This window comes from Pezoporus occidentalis, unplaced genomic scaffold (assembly GCF_034315485.1).
Source record: "Pezoporus occidentalis ecotype Australia unplaced genomic scaffold, CSIRO_AGI_Poc_V1 ctg140, whole genome shotgun sequence".
Taxonomy (NCBI): domain Eukaryota; kingdom Metazoa; phylum Chordata; class Aves; order Psittaciformes; family Psittacidae; genus Pezoporus; species Pezoporus occidentalis.
The window spans coordinates 475,533-497,189 of NW_026913210.1; the positions used below are offsets into that span (position 1 = coordinate 475,533).

Consider the following 21,657-nt stretch of genomic DNA (forward strand, 5'->3'; position numbering starts at 1 on the left):
GCCCTCATAGCAAGCTGAACATGTTGAAGAATCATCTGAATCGTAACAGAAGCAATGGCAAAACAGGACCCTCTGTCTTTGAATCTAGGAATCCTGAAGCTATGGAGCAATGAAGCCTGCATGGCTAAGGCAGATGGCATTAAAGCTCGCCTTACAATGACACTCCTTGTACCTAATATATAAATGTATGGCTACATAAAATAAAACTGGCTGGAAGAGACCTCTGGGGCTCAACAAATACAACCTCCAGCCCACAGCAAGGCCAACTAACTGAGGTTGCTCCAAGATGGGAAGATCTCAAAGGCTGGAGGTCTGGGCTCCATCCCAGACAGTAAGAATCCAGAGGAAAAAAGGCCCCTCTGGCCTTCTGGCAATGCCCTGTCCTGCAACATGTGCTTGTTGCCTTTGGGGCTGTCCCTGTGCCCTTCTGAGCAGGGTCTACTTCCATCATCTCCATGCCCTCCATCCTGGGAGCTGACTGCAGCTAAAAGAGCTCCCCAATGCTTTCTTATCCCTAGGCTGAAGCAAGGCACTAATCACTGTGAACGTAGGTGATTGAAGACTACTTGTGGTTAACAGAAAGGTCTGGAGGGGGTCAGATGAACAAGGACATGCTGAGGATCTCTATAGCCTAATCACTTAATCAGTAATTTGTAGTAATTTATTTAGATGATAATACTCACTCACTAAGCAATAAGTCAGTTGTCCCTGGTGTGAAGCCCACCAGGAGCAGTCAACCATAAAAACTCTTCTTCTGGAGGCCCTTGCAGACTGAAGGATCTTACTGCCTGAAGGAATGTAGAACTCATTCTGAGATGCCCCAAGAGCACATGGGAATTCTGTGAAATTTATGGGGTACTTTTAAGGGGATTGATGGAAAACATCTAACATTATCTAAGGCTTAGGGAATGGACCAAAGGAGGGGAAAAAGAAGGATCAAGATGATCCATTCCTGAGGATTTCTCCTCAGGGAGGAAAAAACATGGGGAAGTAGAGGAAAAAGTGGATAAAAAGGGCTGGTTATAAACAGGTTGCTAGTCAGTGTACTTCTCTGATGGAGCCCTTCATCACTACTGTGTGCCCCAACCTCTCATTAGTTCCTAATTTATGAGTACAGTCTCTACTCTTAGTTGGTATGTGTGAACACCAGTGCGCTTCAAGCTGGACTCACCAGTAAGGTAAGAGGGCTGCATACCAGCAACAGGACCATGGCTGCAAACCATGGCTTACCATGGGGAGACCCAGGGAAAACTTGGTGGTTTTTTTTTCTATGGAGCAGATATACAGGTATGTACTATCTGAATATTTTTTGTTTGTTTTTCTTAAAACTGAATTCATTCACAAGGGTCTCTTCTTAGCTCAAACTTCATCACACTCTGGATCTTTAGGATCTTACCAGACTGATGGTACAAGCTTTGAGTGGCAGTGAGCTGCATTGACCGATGGTGATCTAGGAAAAATCTAGCAGATATAATATAGACCACTGTAGCTGTGTGAACCTGGCTCTGACCAGCAGCAAAGAAGTTGCATGGAAAAATAAACCATTTGTCAAAACCTTAGCCAAGCAAGAGGAGCACACAATATCACTGCTCAGAACGTATTTAAGGAGGTGCCTGTGCTGTGCACAGGGTACTCCTGGGGAAGCTGCAGCCCAGGCTAATATTGGAACAGCAGCTACAAAGGACTTGAACAGAAGAAACTGGTATGTTAATAACAGCAGAAATCATCACATGTATCATTCCTGCTTTTCATACCACTTGTTTCCTTGTCTGATGGTTTGGGATACCCAAACATGACAAGGAAAATTGGGATGAGGAGGCAAGGGGAACAGCTAACTAGTGAGATTAGAATTTGCATTCAGGCATTTGCTTTTTCTGTACATTCAGATCAATTGCCAAGATTTTGGGTTGATTTAAAGTAAAATTATCTTTACATAATTCCCCAGTTCAAGTCTGTTTGCCTCTGGCAAGAACCAGCGCATTTCTTCACTGTCTCAGCCTTGCACTGCCATAGACCAAAAGCTGATAAATTAAAACAGTATTTAATTTGTCTATACCCAAAGATAAAGGTGAAAAGGAATAAAAATGGTAATTCTGAAGTTGAAAGCACCATGCTTTCTTGAGGTATCACCCATGTGTAACTCAAGACAGAGATGCAGTCTAAGTTCCTCCTTCCCTTCCTGGTCTTGAAGACCTAAAAGTTTTTCCAAGCATAGATTCAATCTGGACATCTTTCAACTTCAGAGAAGAAAGGGGACACTATGATTATTTAACTAAGTAACATAAAGAAATGCAACCTTAATACACAACAGTTTAGATTCCACTATTTGATAAAACGTCCAAGAGATAAACTAGAAGCAAAAAATATCAGAAAGAAGGAATAAAAGATCTTGTGGATGTCAACTCCCACTACTTTAGGATTCTGTACCCCAGAGCAACTTCCCCTCCACCCTTTGTTTCTCTTTTTTATCACCCTTTCCCTCTGAGTTGAATCTTTTGTAAAGATATTTTGTATGAATATTAGGGAGGATTGCTTAGGAATTAGCCAAGTAAGCAGAGATTATGTCAATAATCCCCATATGGTTGCTAGCCAACAGATAACCAGAAAAATACCGAGAATGATGAAAATGGTAAATGTGTACAACACTCACAAATAAAAACTGTTTTAAGTATTCCACAATTTGCAATAAAAAAACATTTTATTAAAAGTATTTAATTTTCAAACTCCCAACTGGTCACAGTGAATGACATTAAGATCCTTCAGTCTCTTCTCCAGGCAAACAGCAGTACGTGGCCAGAGTACTGAAAATTCTGTTGTTTTACAGTTGAAAAAAGTTTCATTTTTAGAGATTAAGATGGCTCATTATTAATGTATATAAACTAAAGGCCTACTTTTTGAGATTTGCACTACTTGAAACATGAGATGAAAAGTTTATCAGTGATCCTAATAAATGCATTGCTGGCTACATAGGGCTTAAAAGCTTTTTATTTTTAGATTTATAACAGAAGTTAAACTTCCCTGTGCGCCTTTCTTCTGCTGCATCTCTAATACATTTAGATTAAATCCTACTGTCTGCTAACATGGACAAAAATATGAGGAAAGAAGAAAAACCCACATAAAGAATACTGACAGGATAGTCATCAATGTTTATCCCCTTGACAGAAACAAAGAAAACATTGTTAGGAATTAATTATAGCACACTCAAATTAGGTGGCCAGACAGGCCACTAAGAGGGAAGGTGATGCAAACACACCTTTTATTCTGCTGGTAACTTAGCCATTAAACTATTTTGTGCTCATGGGTCATAACTCTCTACCCTAGCATGGAAAACATGGCCAAATGTTCAGCACCGCTGCCATGAAACTGGTTAAACATTAGACATTAATAAAAAGAAACGCAACATTTTAGCAGTGGATAGACTCCATGAAAGAATCATTGCTTTGTTAGCCCGTTAGTCCTTCCTATCCAGTAACTGAAGTCACTGGATAGGCAGATTGAAATACATCGCAGACAATGGTTGCACTCATCTTACAAAGAAAATACAGCCTTTAAATAAAAATGCTGCATATGCAAAACAAAAAATATTCCATTTTACCTGGAATACTTGTACAATAATTTAATAACAATTTCAATGCACATGCTAGAAACAAAACAAACAAAAATCTCCCAAGGCTAATGAATGCAAAGTCTTGTGAACATCACCAAGAAATCCTCTTGGGTATTTTTAAGAATCTGTCATCTAAGAAGGTAAAAAAAGATTGTATGTGCAAAAGATTTTTTTCAGTGCCTGTGGTCTTTACTCAGATTAAGAGGTACATTTTGAAATTTTAATCATATAATATTGCCATTCTGTGATTTGGGAAGTGCTATAATGACAGCTATAGAACAAAAGTTATTCATGAAAAAACAGTTTATTTAAATTAAACATTTTTAAAGCAAACTCAAGATTTAAAACAGCACAGGCCCTTCAAATCCTGACTTTGACTAAATTAAACTAGGTTAATCTTCAAATCTTGCACAAAAATTTAAAGCCATTATTATCCTTCTTCCATGTCGGTGTCGCACCGGACATTGCAATCCAGATCTGCACACTGCACACTTCTTTCAATCTTGCACTTTGCGAGAATGGTTGTGATCCATGGCTGTGAAGAACAGGCAGATCGCGGCTGTGATGAACACATGCACTCCCTCATAAAGTAATTTTGGCGAGAAGACGCTCCATATGAACAGGTGGTAACGCAGACCTGTCACCAAAACTATGTATATGGCAACTGGAAGGGAACGCATTAGAGCATAGCAGAAACAGCCATGACCCACTGCTGCTGAATTCCTGGTAACAGAAACAGAGGAGTTCGTTCTCAGGCAAACTTAGTAAAGACTTAACAGTTTCTCTACTTTAGCATTATTTCCCAACCAAAGAACACTCACAGATCTCCACTTTGTGTCAGGATACTGATTACTGATGGAACGATGTAACTAATAAAGTTTGTCCTTATCGTCTCTATATATCCTGTAACACGTAAGTACATTAAGTGTAAGCATAGCAACTGCCTCCGCATTAAAGGCACCCAGTAGTTCACCTCACACTTAGAAGGTTCTGTGCTTTAATATACTTTGTTTTAATTGCTAAAGTCTCCATTAAGCAGTTTCAAGATAGCTTCATCTCTTGTTGGCCTTCCAGTGCTTTTCACAGTGTGTGGATGGTAAGAGGCAGAGAAGAAAGACTTCAGTACTCTTCACAAAGCTGCCTAACCTGTACAATGGATAACTGCTCCCCTTGTACAGGGCATAAAATTTCTTAGAGTACACTGAAGCCCCCAGCCAGTAACACTGTACAAAGCAATATAACAACTGCTATTACCATACTTTGCAAAGCTAGCTAATATAACATTCTCCAGAGAACACCACATTCTTAGGCTTACATGAGTGATGCATTCCTGTCACAGCAGATTAGCTCAACTGGGTCCATTGTATTGCTAGAAATGTCTGTCCCATATGTAACCTACATGGTCCAAACCTGTCACACTAAGGTATTTGGTGACAGGAGTCAGATGGAAATTAAGTGAAAGGGTTTTCTGCACTTTGATTGTTGCTCCCTCCCAAAGTGCCAACTCACAGCAATGATGCTGGGTTGGCACATGTCCATTCTCCCCAGACCACATCTGCAGAGACTAATTTGCACCAAATTCAGATGCTTACCTGTTCAGAGAGAAGAATAAAGCTTTTTCACTGAAATAATAAGCCAAACATTTTTCTCTCCCCATCAATGTATTTTACATCATCAGTCCCAAAAGAACATATCAGCTGAAGGCAGAAATGATTTACACTGACATCCTGATCCGAAAATCTGTTCTGCTTCTCCCAGATTTTAATTCTGATCTTGCTCCAAGTAATAAAAATTTAAGATGATTAGCACTTCTGTGAGATGTGAATTAGTCACAACTAAGTAAGCCACAGAATGCAGTATTTTACCTAGTAAAACTATTAAACTTGTTATTTATAAATCAAAATACTTGGGATGCAGTTCTTTATTCTAGCAAAGTCAAGAGCAAAATTCCCAAGCCTTTCAGTGGAAAGAAAAACAGGTCATGAAAGTGGAGCTAAAAAATCAGTTAAAAACAGTTAGTGTGAATGATTGCAAAACATATATTCATTTCATAGAAAACTATTTCCCTAGCTGCTTAGCCAAGGAAACTGTGGCTTGGGAGTGAACTAGGTTGCTCCCTGCTTCTGCATAACTATTTTATTCTTCAGTGAGCTTGTGTAAATAACCAGCTTTATGTTTAATAACCGATTTTGTTGATGAGGATTAAACAAACTGCAGTTCACTCATTCTTAGCTGTTTTCATGCTGTATGAGTAAAATAGTATTTGTAGTAGTTGGATGATACAACTGAATAAACAGAGGAAATGGGTTCTGAGTCAGATAGGCAAACAGGTGATTTTTAAATCATTTTCTGGAGTAAAAAAAAAAAGCATTTTGTTGACCAGCTAGATGCAGGCTATCAGTGGTAGTGACTTTCACATTTATTAAGCTCATGATGGGATTTTTAAGGGAATCCTAAAAGAAGGAAGTGAGAGTACCCATGAACTTATACATCCAGGTCTTTCAAGAGCCCTGCATTTTAAATTTAAATTTCAGTTCATATCTTTTTCCTTAGTTTGTGTTCACCTAATAACATATTCAGTGCCCTATTGTGAGAAAGCTCCTAGTCTTAAATCAGTGGTGTTGAAAGTGAAAAAAAGAAAAAGAAAAAGAAAAGTACTTTTTTAATTATGAAGAAATTAAATCGAAAGATCATTATATTGGAGTATTATTGGAATATCACTGGAAGATAATAATGAAAGATTGTTTTGAATAGAATTTCTGTGCACTCATTTCTTTGGCTCAAAAATTAGATAGATACGGTATTTTACCTACTAGCATTTTAAACTGGAATGACAGCACAGAGTAATCTTTACTAGCAACATTTAAATTCTGCATTTTCACATTATGATTTCTAGCAAAGAATCCCCAAGTCAGTAAGTAAATGGTACAATTTCTATATTCTGATAAAGATAATGAATGCTGTTCTGCTTATATAATACCTTTACTTCCAAAAGGTCTCAGAACTCTCTTCATCTCTCAAAAAAACATAGACACCTACCTGCAGAAGGAAATCTTGGGACAGTTCCACTGTAAAATGTAGCAGTGCAATTTAGAGAAGGCAACAAAAGTATACTGTATTCACAAAGTTGAACTGTTAATGGGGTTAACAGAATAATCCCATTTATTTCGGAGCTGGTATAGGACTTCACATGTGTGTTGCTGCAGCAACAGCACCAGAATGACTGAGCCCAAGCAGTTTGACCTACTCAGATGTTCTGATGCTAAGGCACAGCCCATGCCTTCTTGCTTCTGCCAGGTACCCATTTGCTGAATAGCTAAGAATAATGACTTTATGCACCCTACTCATTCTACACACACAGAGTGCCCACAAGGTACAGGGCATAAGGTACAGGGCATAGGGATCAGGCTGCTGCCGCTAGCATGACCAAGGCAATCCAGGCAGCTCAGCTGGCTCTCGAGTATTCCAAAAGAAGCCACGAGGAGAGCACAGAAAGCTAGCTGTAGCATGCCACTTGTACCCTACTTTTTATGGGCTGGAGCAGCCAGTAATGAATAACCTTGCAACCTCTCAGTGCTGCTTCAGTGAAAACAACAGAAGATTACAAGGCACATCTAAAGCATAAACCTGTAACTACTCCATACAGAGCTGTCTCTGCAGCAGTCAATCCCTTTTCTTGTTCAAAGGAGAAGAACATAGAGGGATGTAAACTGTACACATTATCACCATGTTCTGACAGAACCAGACTGCCTAATGCAGGAGTTGAAAAAAAAACAAGTACCTAGCCTCTGATATTGAGCTCACTTAGCTAGTTAGCTTCTTCGGACTTGAATGAGAAATCCAAATGTGTTAAAGATGACAAAGCATATCCAAACTTCAGATGAGACTGATGCTGAAGATCGCTAGGTCCAGAAAAGACAATGCCTTAGAAGAATTCTGAAGCAAAGAACACTGAAGATTCACATCACTGAACACACTATATTTAGACTGCAAGTAGTCTAGAGCACATACTGGCTTCCAACAAAAATCCTCTCTTTTAATTGAATATTTAATACCTAGAAAAATATGGCCAAGAAAGTGTGCTATTAATAGATTTTTCTGCTGCTTTGCATCTCCTAGATCTAACTGCCAATGGTTTGTCAACAAATCTTTCACCTCCCTATCTGTCTCTAAGGTGCCATTAAAATGGGTAATACAAGGTTTATAAGATGAAAAAACTATGATGCCAAAAGCATGAAAGAAAAAACACTCTTTTCTTGTAAAAGCATGTCTCCCAGTTACGTAGAATGCTTGGCAGATGGTGGCAAAAGTTTTGTAGTTTAAAAATAAAGCAAAAACCCTTTGCAGGCAGCCCTACAAATGCTTCCACAAGGAATTTTAAAATACACTATTTTACATTGTTCCAACATTTGTTCTAATCCACCATATTAAATAAACATTTTAGAAATATGCAAGCAGATGAGTGAAGAATACCCTAGGATTGTAATTTTTCTGGGACTAGGGGAGGGAGGGCCAAGTCTGTAGGGTTTCAGTATGAAGTATGCTGAATCCTTTCAGTAAATGTTATCCTCCAGCATTTCTATCCTTCCAGCTTGCTTTTTCTAGCTGAGTATCACTGCGTAGATTACCTCTTACAGGGATATTGAATTTGTGTATTTGAAGGCAATTTGAGTGGATTAACATTTTTTACTGTATTAATGGCATTTTGCATTCTAGGGTTTCTTGGCCTTCAGTTTGCAAAATCTTCTTGTTTACTGACCTATAAAAATAATTGGCGCTTTGTTAATCTGCCCTGTTTATATGCTAATAAGGGGTTGCAGTCAGCAACAAATCCTGTAACACTCCAACTGCGTCTGTGACATCCTAGAGTACCTGCAATCTACAAGAATTTCCCCTGATCTAAACAAATACCAATTAGTTTAGCAGCAACAGCAAACTTGCTACGTCTCTCCCACATCCTGTATTCTCACCTATTCTCACAGTCCTTGCTGTGCTATTTTAGATTGTAGCATACAATCCTGCATTGTCATGGAAAAACACTTTTTAGCAATTTTTAGCAGATTCAAGGGAACCAAGAGTCCTTTGAAAATTTACAAGATCAACTCTGTTACAGGCTGTCAATCAGAACAACATTAATTCTATAGAGTCACAATTTTTGACACCAAACGGTATCAACAGACAGATGTCAAAAAGAGTAGATGGCACCCATCTAAAAGAGTCATTGAGTACATTCTACAGCTTGGGGATGACCACTGTTTTTCCCATGCATCCTCTTTCCCAGTAATAAAGGTGGAGAAGCTACAACTACCTACCTGAGCAAAGACAAATGTCCATGGCAGTAAGTTACAGCACACTGTACTATGTCTGGAAGGCAGTGTAGAGTTCAGCAGGTTCTCATAAAGATTTAACTGTAAAAGGCTATTACACCCGAATCTTAAATATTCTTCATTTCAGCATTAACAGCAGGAAAAATAAGATTATATCAACAGTTTTGCCTGTTTTCATTGCTGACATAATCATTTGTGCCGGGAGTTTCCTGTCAGGAAAAGAAGTAGCTACAGTCACCCAGCAGAGCTAACTCTTTTTGCTGGCATGTACTACCAGCTAACCTGTTAGAACAGAGCTCTATCTAAAATACAGAGCACATATCAATGAAATTTCAGCCTTCTTTTTCCAGTCTTCAGTCAGGCTTGGCCCCTGAAAACAGTTCCAGTGGAACTCCCTAAACTGGATACCTAACAAAGATCTACATTAGATTGCAAGTAGGAATCCAATTATGCTGACATTGGGCCAGAAGGTCTGAAAAGCCACTCATAATGGCTACCATCACTATTTAACTGGGTACCTTTAGTAATGGTTTCTAGAAATCTTGGCAACCTAACTGGAAAGATGTTCACTACATCCAATTCACCCCTTGCATCTGCTCATTACCCCAGATCCTATGGCAATCAACTTACAAAGGACTAGAAATTCTCTGCTTTTCAGCTTTTACTTGATCAGTCCTCACCTTCCCTTACAGAAAAGAGAAAATCTTCACAATCTAGATCATCCATGTTTGTTCCAGGATTGCAGGCAAAGAGATAGCACTCTAGGCAATGTGGCCACGTAATATATAGATCTCTTCACCACAGAGAAGTTTTACTCCTTTTCAGCAGATACCTTTGTCATTTTACATGCTTGTAGTGAAGAAAATTCTTCTACATTACAGGCATTTTCTTCATTATAGGCATTTTCTTCATTCATGGCAGGCCATGCTGGTATATATGTAGTGACTGTTCCTGCCTGTTACCACTGCTTCAAGGTTTCTCATAAGGCTCTGTTTAGTTTAATACTTAACACACGCTACTCTGCTCAGCTCCAAGAAAACCAAAGAAGTTAAATCAGTCTATTCCTGTTGTCACTGGCCCAGACTTTAAAGCAACAAGATATAAACCAAATTATTAAAATTCCTAACAAGCAAAACACAAATCCTAAGTATTTCAAAGCTCAACATTAGTCAATTTTCTGCAAAGCATTCTTCTAAAATCAAGTTAGCGCTTCTAAAGACTTCCAGTAGAAAAAATCGTGAAGCGTTTTACATCAGCATAATACATGCAGGGAATAAAAGGGAAACTATAGCTTGATTTTCTGGTAAGGTGCATCTACAGGCTTTCCTGCCCACTTTGTAAACAAACAGCTCTTCTTCATCAACTTAGATGAAGATGCAAAGAAAAATAATATATGACAATTTTTCTGGACAGGAAGGCTCTGAAAAGACTTAAATAAACAGTTACCATGTTATTTAATTAAATTCAAACTTAACAGTTTAGAATATATCAGCCTAATGGGACATATGAACAGTGTCACAAGGCATTCCTAGGGAGGGTTCCCCAGGGATTGATACTGAGCCCCAAGCTGTTCAACATTTTTGTAAGTGATCTAGATGATAGCATTGAAAGCATGCTCATCAAATTTGTTGATGACGCTAAACTGGGTGGCGAGGGGGGCATATCAGAAGGGAAAGCCATCTTACAGAGAGACCTGGACATGCTGGAAGAGTGGGCTAGCAAGAACTGCATGAAATTTAACAAAGACAAGTGCAAGATCCTGCACCTGGGATAGAATAACCAAAGGGCCCAGTACAGGATCTGGGTGGTGGGGAAACAGCCTTGCTGGAAGGGACCTGGGGATGCTAGTGGACAGCAAGCTGAACAGAGTCAGCAGAGTGCTGCTGCATCAACAAAGGTAAATCAGGTCCTGGGCTGCATCCACAAGGTCATCACTAGCAGAGAGAGAGATGTGATCATCCCACTCTACTCAGGGCTTGACAGGCCACACCTCGAATACTGTGTTCAGTTCTAGTCCCCACAATTCAAAAAAAGATGCAGACAGACTAGAGAGGGTCCTAAAGATGGCTAGAGATTATCAAAGGGCTGGAGAGCCGGCCCTACATTGTAGGACCTAGGTCTCTTCCTGGAGAAGGCTCAGGAAGATCTTACTATAGTATTCCAGTAGTTAACAGGGTGGCTACAGAGAGGATGAATGTGCTCTCTTCATCAGGTACATCACATGGAGAAGACAAGAGGCCATGGGTACAAGGGAGAGATTTCAGTTCACTACATGGCAGACATTTTTCACATGAGAAGAATCAGTCACTGAAATAATCTCCCCAAGGACATGATAGAGTCCCCATCACTGGAGGTCTTCAAGATGCAGCTGGATGGGGTGGTAGATGATCTCATCGAGGCTCCCTTTCTCACAAATGGTTGGACCAGATGATCTTGTGAGGTCCCTTCCAATGTGGGCCTTCTATAGTTCAGTGAAGCAACACTCACTCTTCTGCACTGAAGGCAGAATTTGTTCTTTCTTTCTTGTATTTTTCCATTACAGCAACTATTTTAAAACATGTGACTGAACTAGAATAACACCTCTCTCCTCAAATTACTCCTGCCACCCCAATACCATACACATTTGAAAAGAATTTGTGCACTTCAAGAAAAGGTGTGAGAAAAGAAGATAGAAAAATCCTGGATACATGCAGAAGGACAACATCCCATATCCCATATACAGTCCTATCCACAGCTACCAGAACCAAGCAGTCAGGTTTTTTGGCCACAGAACAAAAAAAAGAAAACAAATAGTGAAAGAGAAAAACCTGCAAGTCAGAACAGTAAGACAAAACCATTAACAGCAAAAAGTACAGGTTATATCTAAAAAATAAAAGGTTATATCTAGAAACATTTCTACAAAAATTATATAAATAAAAGTCTCAAAATATGGTCCTCTCTTTCCAGAATTGCCCATGAATGGCTCTGCTCCTGCTTGAGCAGTCACATAAGCCACTGACAACCCAGCTTCATTGTGCAGCCCTTACTAATTGTAGAGAAGAAATCAAGTTTGTACTATGCTTCAGTGTGAAGATTACAGTTACAGAATTAAGAGGAAGGAATATTCAAAGTAATTAAGAGAAAGGGGAGAGTATTCCTTTAGTGCACTGCATATACTTCATGCAGTGTATCAGAGTATTGCCCCCAGCTTTCCTCACAGAATCTTCTGGTGCAATGTGCAGTGGATTCATCTTCAGAGACTCATTATTCCTAGTGGTGCAATGAGATGACTTCTGAGATTATGCAAGAATACTCTTACTGAGCCCAAGTGTTATATATACTTTTTATGTGGACAAGTTTATATGAGTGTTGGACTTAGAAATAACTCGCATGAAGCTGAATAATTAGAAACAATATTCAGCGTTAGCATAAAGACTGTAGAGCCCCACACACTTTCTCTTGGAAGCAAAATGATTCTCTACAAAGGATGAGATAATCCTAATACTATTAAGCACAAAAGGAACAGTAAACAAAAATGGTTTCACTTTGGCAAGAAATTGAGGTCAAGACCAATTGGATTTTTGAGGAAGATACTTTTATAGACTAGCTGCTGACCCTCTGTCCTCACTGGACTCTATCTGAGAAAAATGCAGAAAAATCAACATAAGACTTTTTATGCCATAGCTCTGGTGATATTGTAATGCTAATCTTCGCTGACACAGAAAATGTAAAGTAAACAGACAGAACACAATTTTCAGAGGTCGCTTCCAACTTAAACCATTCTGTGATTCCATGAAGCATGAATGAGAGGAATGGAAAGGGAAAAGGAAAAGGGAGGGGGAGAAGGAGAAGAGCAAAAGGGAAAGTAGTGAGAGCGAAAGGGAAAGGTGGGGAAAAGAGAAAGAGGGGGATATGGCATAGAGGCAGAGGAAATAAGAGTGAAAGAGGCAGAAGTAAAGAGCAAGAATGAAAGGGAGTGAGTGTCAAAGGGAGCAACCAAGATTGAAAGACAGGGATAGGAAAAGGTACCTAGAGGGGGGAAGCGTGAGCAAGAGGGGAAGAGAGGAAGAGGAAAGCACAAATAAGATGGGGAAAGCAACCAAGACATGAAGGAAAAGAGAGCTGGAAAGGGAATGAGAGAGAAGTGTGCCAAAATGCAGGAAAGAGAGCAACTGAAAGGGAAAGAGAAAAATAGACTAAGCAAGTGGGAAGGTGAAAATGGATATGAAAGAAAATCAGTAGGAAAGATGAGAAATGAGATGCATAGGGGATCAGAGACAGAGGAAAGAGTGAGAGATAAAGGAAGCAAGAGGAAATGAGAAGCAGATAGGAGAGATTCTGCAAGCCAGGGCAATCAGGAGGGAAAATGAGACTGGGAGTGAGAGAAGGACACTGGGCAAGAGATGAGCTGAAACAGAGGGAAAAAATAAAAACAACACATGAAAGTAAAAGGGACCAAACAAAGAGAGGCAGAGTGAGAGAGGACAAGATAGCATAACAGAGTGACAGAGAAGAAATAAGGGAAGAGTGAAAGAGATCAAAGAATAGAGGAAAAGGAAGAGAAATAAAGCAGGAGAGCCAGATGAAAGTAGTGAAAGACTGAGAGTTAAAGAGTGGGCAAGAGAGAAATTACAACAATAACAAAAAGCACATAAAAGTGGGAAAGCGTGCATGAGTGTGGAAAGCCATGCACAAGAGTGGGAAGGGTGAATACAAGAGACAAAACGGTCACACAAAGAGAGGGAGAGACCATGAAAACAAGAGGAAAAGCATGTGAGAGAAAAGGTAAATAGAAGAAGAGGGCAGCATGCTCATAAGGGAAAGCATGCAAGAGTGGGGAAGCGTAACAGAGAAAAGGAAAACATGTGAGACTGAAAGCAACGGAGAATGATTTGTGTGCCCATAAGAGAATGAAAGAATGCTCAAGATAAAGGGAAAAAGGGGAAAGCAACGGGGGGGAGGGGGGGAAGCATATCTGCATATGGGAGAGGGAAAACACATGACGGAGGTAAAGCCACGAGAGAGAGCAACACAGCACATGATAGTGAGAGAAAGCAAGCTTGCACACTAGGAGAAAGTGGACAGAATATGCCAGCGAGAGAGGACACTGAGAACACATGAACACACATACAAGGAAGTGGCAGAAAGAACACACATGCAAGTGGCACAAAGAAACAGAGAAAATCTGTCACTGAGAGACAGAGAGAAACCATAAGATGGGGGCGAGGAACAGCAGCAGCAAGCATGAGAGAGTACCAGAGAGGGAAGGGGGGTGGGGAGGGAGGGTGGCAGAGACTGCAGGCAAGACAGGAAAGTAAAGCCCGCAAAATAGAGAAAGCATTTGGGGAGTGACGAGGGAGAGGAGATAGAAAGCACATCAGTGAGAAAGGAAAAGCGCAAGAGACAAAGAAAGGCACAAGACAGTGAGAAGGAAAAAGCATGCAAGAGAGGGAAGGAGCATGGGAGGAAGAGAGAGATGGGAAATGCCTCCAAAAAAGTAAAAGCGTGCAAAAAAGGTAAACAACACACAAGAAACAGTAAGCAAGGGAAAACATGAATGGGTGAAGTAAGGAAAGCATGCAATGCATAGGGAAACCATCAGAGAGGGACAGCATAAGCAAAGAAGAGACATCATAAGTGGGAAGCAAAGGCAAAGCACATGAAAGAGGTACAGCTCCACACTGAGAAAGATGGAAAAGCAAGGCAGCAACAAGAAAAGAGTGACAGCATGAAAAGTGCACAAGAAAGCAAGCTTGTGGGAGAAGGAAAACAAAAGAGAGACATACAAAAAAGGCACATGGAAAGTATGCAAGACAAAAAGTGTGGGAGAGGGAAAGGTGCAAGCACAAGAGTGGAAAAGCATGCAAGAGAAAGAAGGAAAGTTTGAGAGACTGAGATGGGGGAAAAGGAAGAGAGAAGGAATGAGACTGTGAGCGTAAAAAGAGTGAAACTGCAACGGAGAGAAAAGTATACGAGAAAGGAAAATCACACACAAGAGAGGATAAGCACACAGTAAGAGAAAAGTGTGAGGGCAGGAATGCATGAAGAAGCATGAGAACATGAATGACTGAAAGAGCAAGCACACAGGAGAGGAGAAAGACCTGAAAAAGCAGAAGTAAATGGATGGAGGCAAACAGGAGAGAAATCATAAGTAAGAAGGAAAGCACAAGTTAGAGAATTAGCATGCGTGTGCGGGGAAGAGGAAAAGTGTGCATGAGCGTAAGGGTAAACATTGCCACATACAACAAAAGGAAAGCACATGCAAGGAAGAGGTAAAGCATGTGAGAGATAGAAAGCCTTAAGAACAGCAAAGCACTTCTGAGATGGAAGTACACAGAATGAGCAGAAAAGTGTGTGTGAGAGACAAAGCGTGAGTGACAAAGGGAGAGATGGAAGGTGTGCTCATGACAGGAAAAGGCCATATGCTAGACAGACAGGAAAACATGCCAAAGAGAAATGGAGACTGTACGAGAGAGAGGGAAAGCATGAAAGAGAGGTGAAGAATAAAAGAGGGGTGGAGGAAAACAGAGAGAAAACACACCAATATTTTAGTTATTGCTTGCATATCAACAAGATGTTCAAAGCAGCCCTGCGGAGAAGGACTTGGGGGTGTTGGTTGATGAGAAAATGAATATGAGCTGGCAGCATGCGCTTGCAGCCCAGAAAGCCAACCGTACCCTGGGCTGCATCAAAAGGAGCGTTACCAGCAGGTCGAAGGAGGTGATCCTGCCCCTCTACTCTGCTCTTGTGAGACCTCACCTGGAGTATTGTGTGCAGTTCTGGTGTCCTCAACATAAAAAGGACATGGAACTGTTGGAACAAGTCCAGAGGAGGGCCATGAGGATGATCAGGGGACTGGAGCACCTCCCGTATGAAGACAGGCTGAGAAAATTGGGGCTGTCCAGCCGGGAGAAGAGAAGGCTGCCTGGAGACCTCATAGCAGACTTCCAGTATCTGAAGGGGGCCTATAGGGATGATGGGGAGGGACTCTTCATCAGGGACTGTAGTGACAGGACAAGGGGTAATGGGTTAAAACTTAAACAGGGGAAGTTTAGATTGGATATAAGAAGGAAATTCTTTCCTGTTAGGGTGGTGAGGCACTCGAATGGGTTGCCCAGGGAGGCTGTGAATGCTCCATCCCTGGCAGTGTTCAAGACCAGGTTGGACGAGGCCTTGGGTGATATGATTTAGCGTGAGGTGTCCCTGCCCATGGCAGGGGGGTTGGAACTAGATGATCTTAAGGTCCTTTCCAACCCTAACGATTCTATGATTCTAAGATGTTCTCAGTTCCTCATGCTGTTCAACCAGTAACTAGGCTGGGGGCGCACAAGAATCTGGGAATAGATGCAGCTGGGACAGCTGACCCCAAGTGACCAATGGGATATCCCATACATTGTGCTCAGCAAAAACTGCTGGGGAGAAAGGAGAAAGGGGAGATGTTTGTGTCTTTGTGTCTTCCCTAATAACTGTCATGCATACTGAGGCTCTGATTTTCAGAAAAGTGGTTAAACATTGCCCTGCCAAAAGTAAGCAGTGAATAAACTCCTTATTTTGCTTTGCTTGCACACAGAGCTTTGCTTCATTTACTAACCTATCTCTATCTCAGTCTATGAGTTTCCTCACATTTGCCCTTCTGATTCTCTCCCCCATCCCACTGGGAGGGGAAGAAGCAAATGGATGTGTTATGTTTAACTGCAGGGTTAACCCACAACAGAGGGAAAGCACCTGAGAAAGGGAAAGCACCTGAGAAAGGGAAAGCGCCTGAGAAAGGGAAAGCGCCTGAGAAAGGGAAAGCGCCTGAGAAAGGGAAAGCGCCTGAGAAAGGGAAAGCGCCTGAGAAAGGGAAAGCGCCTGAGAAAGGGAAAGCCAACAAATAACAGATAGAAAAAGGATGAGAGAGACTGAAACATGCAAGAGAGAAAGTAAGTGAATGGGAAAGGGTGCTACAAGAGAGAGGGGAAGAGTGCACAAGAAGGAAAAGCAATTTACAAGGAAGGAAGATACACAACAGATACAGAAATAGCACATACAAGAGAAGAACATGCGCTGGATGGGGGAAAGCATGTGAGAAAGGGAAAGAATGCAAGAAGAGTAATGAGACAATATAACAGACAGGTAGGGAAAGAGCGCACAAGCGGTGAAATTGCACAAGAGACACAAAAAGCCCAAGCCAGCAAGGAACAGCATGCAAGAGAAGGAGCATGCACAAGAGAGAAGGAAAGCCCTCACATGCAAGAAAGGGGGAAAGAGCATAACAGAAGAAGGAAAAGGGAGTCTGGGAGGAAGGGGGGGAAGCACAAGAAGGAGAAAAAGGAAAAAAAGGAGAATAAAGGAAATTGAATGCAAGAAAAAAAGGTGTGATGGAGAGCAAATGCCAGAGATCAAGGGAGAGAGTACACAAGAGGTGAAACTGCACAGAATATGTAAGGAAAGCAGACACATGAGAAGAGAGGTAAAGATGCCATGAAAGACAAAGTTCATCAAAGAGGTGGACACGAGTTACAGGGAGAGCCTTAGATAGCAGAAGTATGTAAGATAGGAGGAGAAAGCGAAAAGGTTAGCAAAAGAAAGCTCAAGGCAGACAAAATGAAGAAAAAAGAGGAAAGTAGATGTTATATATGTGAAGTGCAGGGAAAAGTGCAGACATAGCAGGAAAACACACAAGGGAGAAAGAGAAAGCATGATGAAACAGCACTTGTGATAAAGCATGTGACAGAGAAAGGGTACATATGCCTAAGAGAAAGAAAGCAAGGGAGAAAGACAGGGAAATTGCATCCATGAGAGAGGGATGGTGAAAGAGAGAAAGGAAGTGTACCAGGAGGGAGAGGAAAGCATACACAACAAAGGAAAAGTGCATGACAAAGAAGCAATGCAGGAGAGATGGGGAAAGTAGAAAATGAGAAAGAACTGAAAAGCATGAAGTGTCCAAGACAGTGGAGTGGATGCATGGGACAGCGATAAAGATGTAAGAGAGAGAAAGAAACTTTGCACTGTTGCGAGGAAGAGGGAGCATGCAAAAGAGAATGAAAGAGCAAGAGACATACGCATTCAATGAAGAAGGAAAGCATTTGAGAGGGAAAGCAGCCACAACAGGGGGAACATATGTTAAATGAGAGCACTCGAGCAAGCACGTAAGTGAGAAACATTCACACTAGAGACAAGCAAAGCATGAGCAAACAAAAGTGTATATGACAAAGTGAAAGAGCAAAGGGAATATAGCTATGGGAGACATTACTGTGGGGATCTGTTACAGACAGCCTGATCAAGGAGAACCTGCGGATGAAGCACTCCATAGAAAGACAGGAAAAGCCTCACGCTCACAGGCCCTTGTTCTCATGGGTGACTTCAACCACCCTGACATCTGTTGGAAGAACGGTATGGCCCGGCACAAGCAATCCAGGAGGTTCCTCAATTGTGTAGAAGATAACTTCCTTCTGCAAGTAATAGAGGAACCGACAAGGAGAGGTGCCAGGCTTGACCTCGTGCTCACCAACAGGGAAGGGCTGGTTGCAAATGTGACTCTCCAGGGCAGCCTTGGATGCAGCGATCATGAGATGCTCGAATTTGAGATCCTCAGGACAGTGAGAAGAGCGTGCAGCAAGCTCACTGCCCTGGACTTCCAAGAGACCAGACTGTGGCCTCTTCAGGAACCTGCTTAGGAAGGTTCCATGGGATACAGCCCTAGAGGGCAGGGGGGCCCAAGACTCTTGGTTGATATTCAAGGATCACCTGCTACAAGCTCAGGAGTGTTGCATCCCAACCAGAGGGAAGTGCAGCAGGAGGGCCAGGAGACCTCCTTGGATGGATAAGGAGCTCCTGAGGAAAATTCAATTGAAAAAAGAGGCTTATAATAAGTGGAAGCAAGGACAGGTGGCATGGGAAGAGTACAGGGATGTTGTCCAGGAAGCTAGGGACCAGGTTAGGAAAGCTAAGGCTCAGTTAGAATTAAACTTACTTAGAGGTATTAAAGATAACAGGAAGGGATTCTACAAGTACATAGCAAATAAAAAACAGACTAGGGAGAATGTAGGCCCCCTCAGGAAGCTCTCGGGAGAACTGGCTACACAGGATTTGGAGAAGGCTGAGGTTCTGAATGACTTCTTTGCCTCGGTCTTCACTGGCAAAGGCTCTGACCAAACCATGCAAGTCTTGGAAGGCAGACGCAGGGACTGTGAGAATGAAGACCTTGCGCCCACTGTAGGAGAGGAACTGGTTCGAGACCATCTTAAAAATCTGAACATGCACAAGTCCGTGGGTCCTGATGAGATCCATCCGTGGGTCCTGAAGGAGCTGGCAAATGAAGCTGCAAAGCCACTGGCCATCATATTTGAGAAATCATGGCAGTCAGGTGAAGTTCCCAATGACTGGAAAAAGGGAAATATAACCCCCATTTTCAAGAAGGGGAAAATGGATGACCCAGGGAATTACAGAGCAGTCAGTCTCACCTCTGTGCCTGGCAAAATCCTGGAGCAGATTCTCCCGGATGGCATGCTAAGGCACATGAAAATCAACAAGGTGCTTGGTGACAGCCAGCATGGCTTCACTAAGGGCAAACCCTGCCTGACCAATTTGGTGGCCTTCTATGATGGGGCTACAGAACTGATGGACAGGGGTAGAGCAGTTGATATCATCTACCTGGACTTGTGCAAAGTGTTGGACACTGTCCCACACGACATCCTTGTCTCTAAACTGGAGAGACATCAATTTGATGGATGGACCATTGGGTGGGCAAAGAACTGGCTGGATGGCTGCACACAAAGAGTTGTGGTCAATGGCTCAATGTCCAGCTGGAGACCAGTAACGAGTGGCGTCCCTCAGGGATCGGTGTTGGGACCGGTCTTGTTTAACATCTTTGTCAGTGACATGGACAGTGGGATTGAGTGCGCCCTCAGCAAGTTTGCCGAGGACACCAAGCTGTGTGGTTCGGTTGATACGCTGGAGGGAAGGAATGCCATCCAGAGGGACCTTGACACACTTGTGAGGTGGGCTGATGCCAAGCTCATGAGGTTTAACCACGCCAAGTGCAAGGTCCTACACCTGGGTCAGAGCAATCCCAGGCACAGCTACAGGTTGGGCAGAGAAGAGATTCAGAGCAGCCCTGTGGAGAAAGACTTGGGGGTGTTGGTTGATGAGAAAATGAACATGAGCCGGCTTCAGTGTGCGCTTGCAGCCCAGAAAGCCAACCGTATCCTGGGCTGCATCAAAAGGAGCGTGACCAGCAGGTCGAAGGAGGTGATCCTGCCCCTCTACTCTGCTCTTGTGAGACCTCACCTGGAGTATTGTGTGCAGTTCTGGTGTCCTCAACATAAAAAGGACATGGAACTGTTGGAACAAGTCCAGAGAAGGGCCACGAGGATGATCAGGGGACTGGAGCACCTCCCGTATGAAGACAGGCTGAGGAAGTTGGGGCTGTTCAGCCTGGAGAAGAGAAGGCTGCGTGGAGACCTCATAGAAGCCTTCCAGTATCTGAAGGGGGCCTATAGGGATGCTGGAGAGGGACTCTTCATTAGGGACTGTAGTGATAGGACAAGGGGTAACAGGTTTAAACTTAACCAGGGGAAGTTTAGATTGGATATAAGAAGGAAATTCTTTCCTGTTAGGGTGGTGAGGCACTCGAATGGGTTGCCCAGGGAGGCTGTGAATACTCCATCCCTGGCAGTGTTCAAGACCAGGTTGGATGAGGCCTTGGGTGATATGATTTAGCGTAAGGTGTCCCTGCTCACGGCAGGGGGGTTGGAACTAGATGATCTTAAGGTCCTTTCCAACCCTAACTATTCTATGATTCTATGAATGCGGGAATGTGCACGATGGAGCAGGAAACTGTGACTGGGAGAAAGTGCATGAGAGAAAGACAAAAAGCTTGAAGGCAAGGGAAAGCATGCCAGAGACAGAAAGAGAAAGCAAACAGCACAGTGGGTGGGGATGGCAAGAGTGTGGATATGAGAAGGGGGGACCAAGAAAGAGAGGGAGCATGCACATAAGAGGAGAAAGGTGCAACAGAAAGAGCAAGGAAAAGGTGCCAGAGAGGGCAAACGCACACTAAAAAAGATTAAATATATCAGAGAGGGAACTTATGGAATAAAGAAGAGATGCTCATTACAGACAGAATGGACTGCGCACATGGAAGAGGGAAAGCTGGTGTGCAAGTGAGAGGAAAAGCATGCAACACAGCACAAGGGAGGGAGAGAAAATGTGCCCAGGAGGGGTAGAGTGCAAACAAGAAAGGAAAAAGGAAAGCACAGCCAATAGAACAAAGGTGCAAGAGAGTGACAAGGCAACAGCATGCAAAAGAGGAAAAGCACTTGCAAAAGAGGAGAAATACACAGTAGAGAAGGAAAACATTTATGTAGGAGAACGAAAGCTTGAGAGAAGAGGGAAAAGCAATAAAGTAAATGTACTGACTCAAAAGAAAGAAAAGTGTACAAAAAAACCAAGAAAAACTGCAACAGACAAAAGGGAAAGCACAAGCATGAGCAGGCGGATAAGTGCACAGGGGGTGAGAGAAGTGCACAAGAGGAACAGAGGGAATACATGATAGATACAGAGGAAGAAGCACACGCACAAGGAAGGAATTCATGTGTGAGAAATGGAGGGAGAAATTCAAGCTGGTGAGAGGGAAAGCACATGCAATTGCGGTGAAGTGCACATAAGAGGAGAAGCACATGCAAGACAAGAAAAGTACATGCAACTAAGAAGGGAAGCACACATGCAAGAGCATGAAAGCACACCTGTGGAAAGGAAAGC

At 42.3% G+C, this 21,657-nt stretch overlaps 1 protein-coding gene across 2 annotated transcripts in view; it reads right to left on the reverse strand.

The window, feature by feature from the left end:
- Positions 1–2,970: 2,970 nt before the first annotated feature.
- Positions 2,971–21,657, reverse strand: part of PIGG (phosphatidylinositol glycan anchor biosynthesis class G (EMM blood group)) — an 86,814-nt gene continuing 68,127 nt past the window's right edge. For both annotated transcript variants that reach the window (XM_062609735.1, XM_062609736.1), the window contains exon 13: positions 2,971–4,330. In XM_062609735.1, coding sequence (XP_062465719.1) covers positions 4,105–4,330 — 226 coding nt within the window. In that variant the 3' untranslated portion in view covers positions 2,971–4,104. The remainder of the gene's footprint in view (positions 4,331–21,657) is intronic.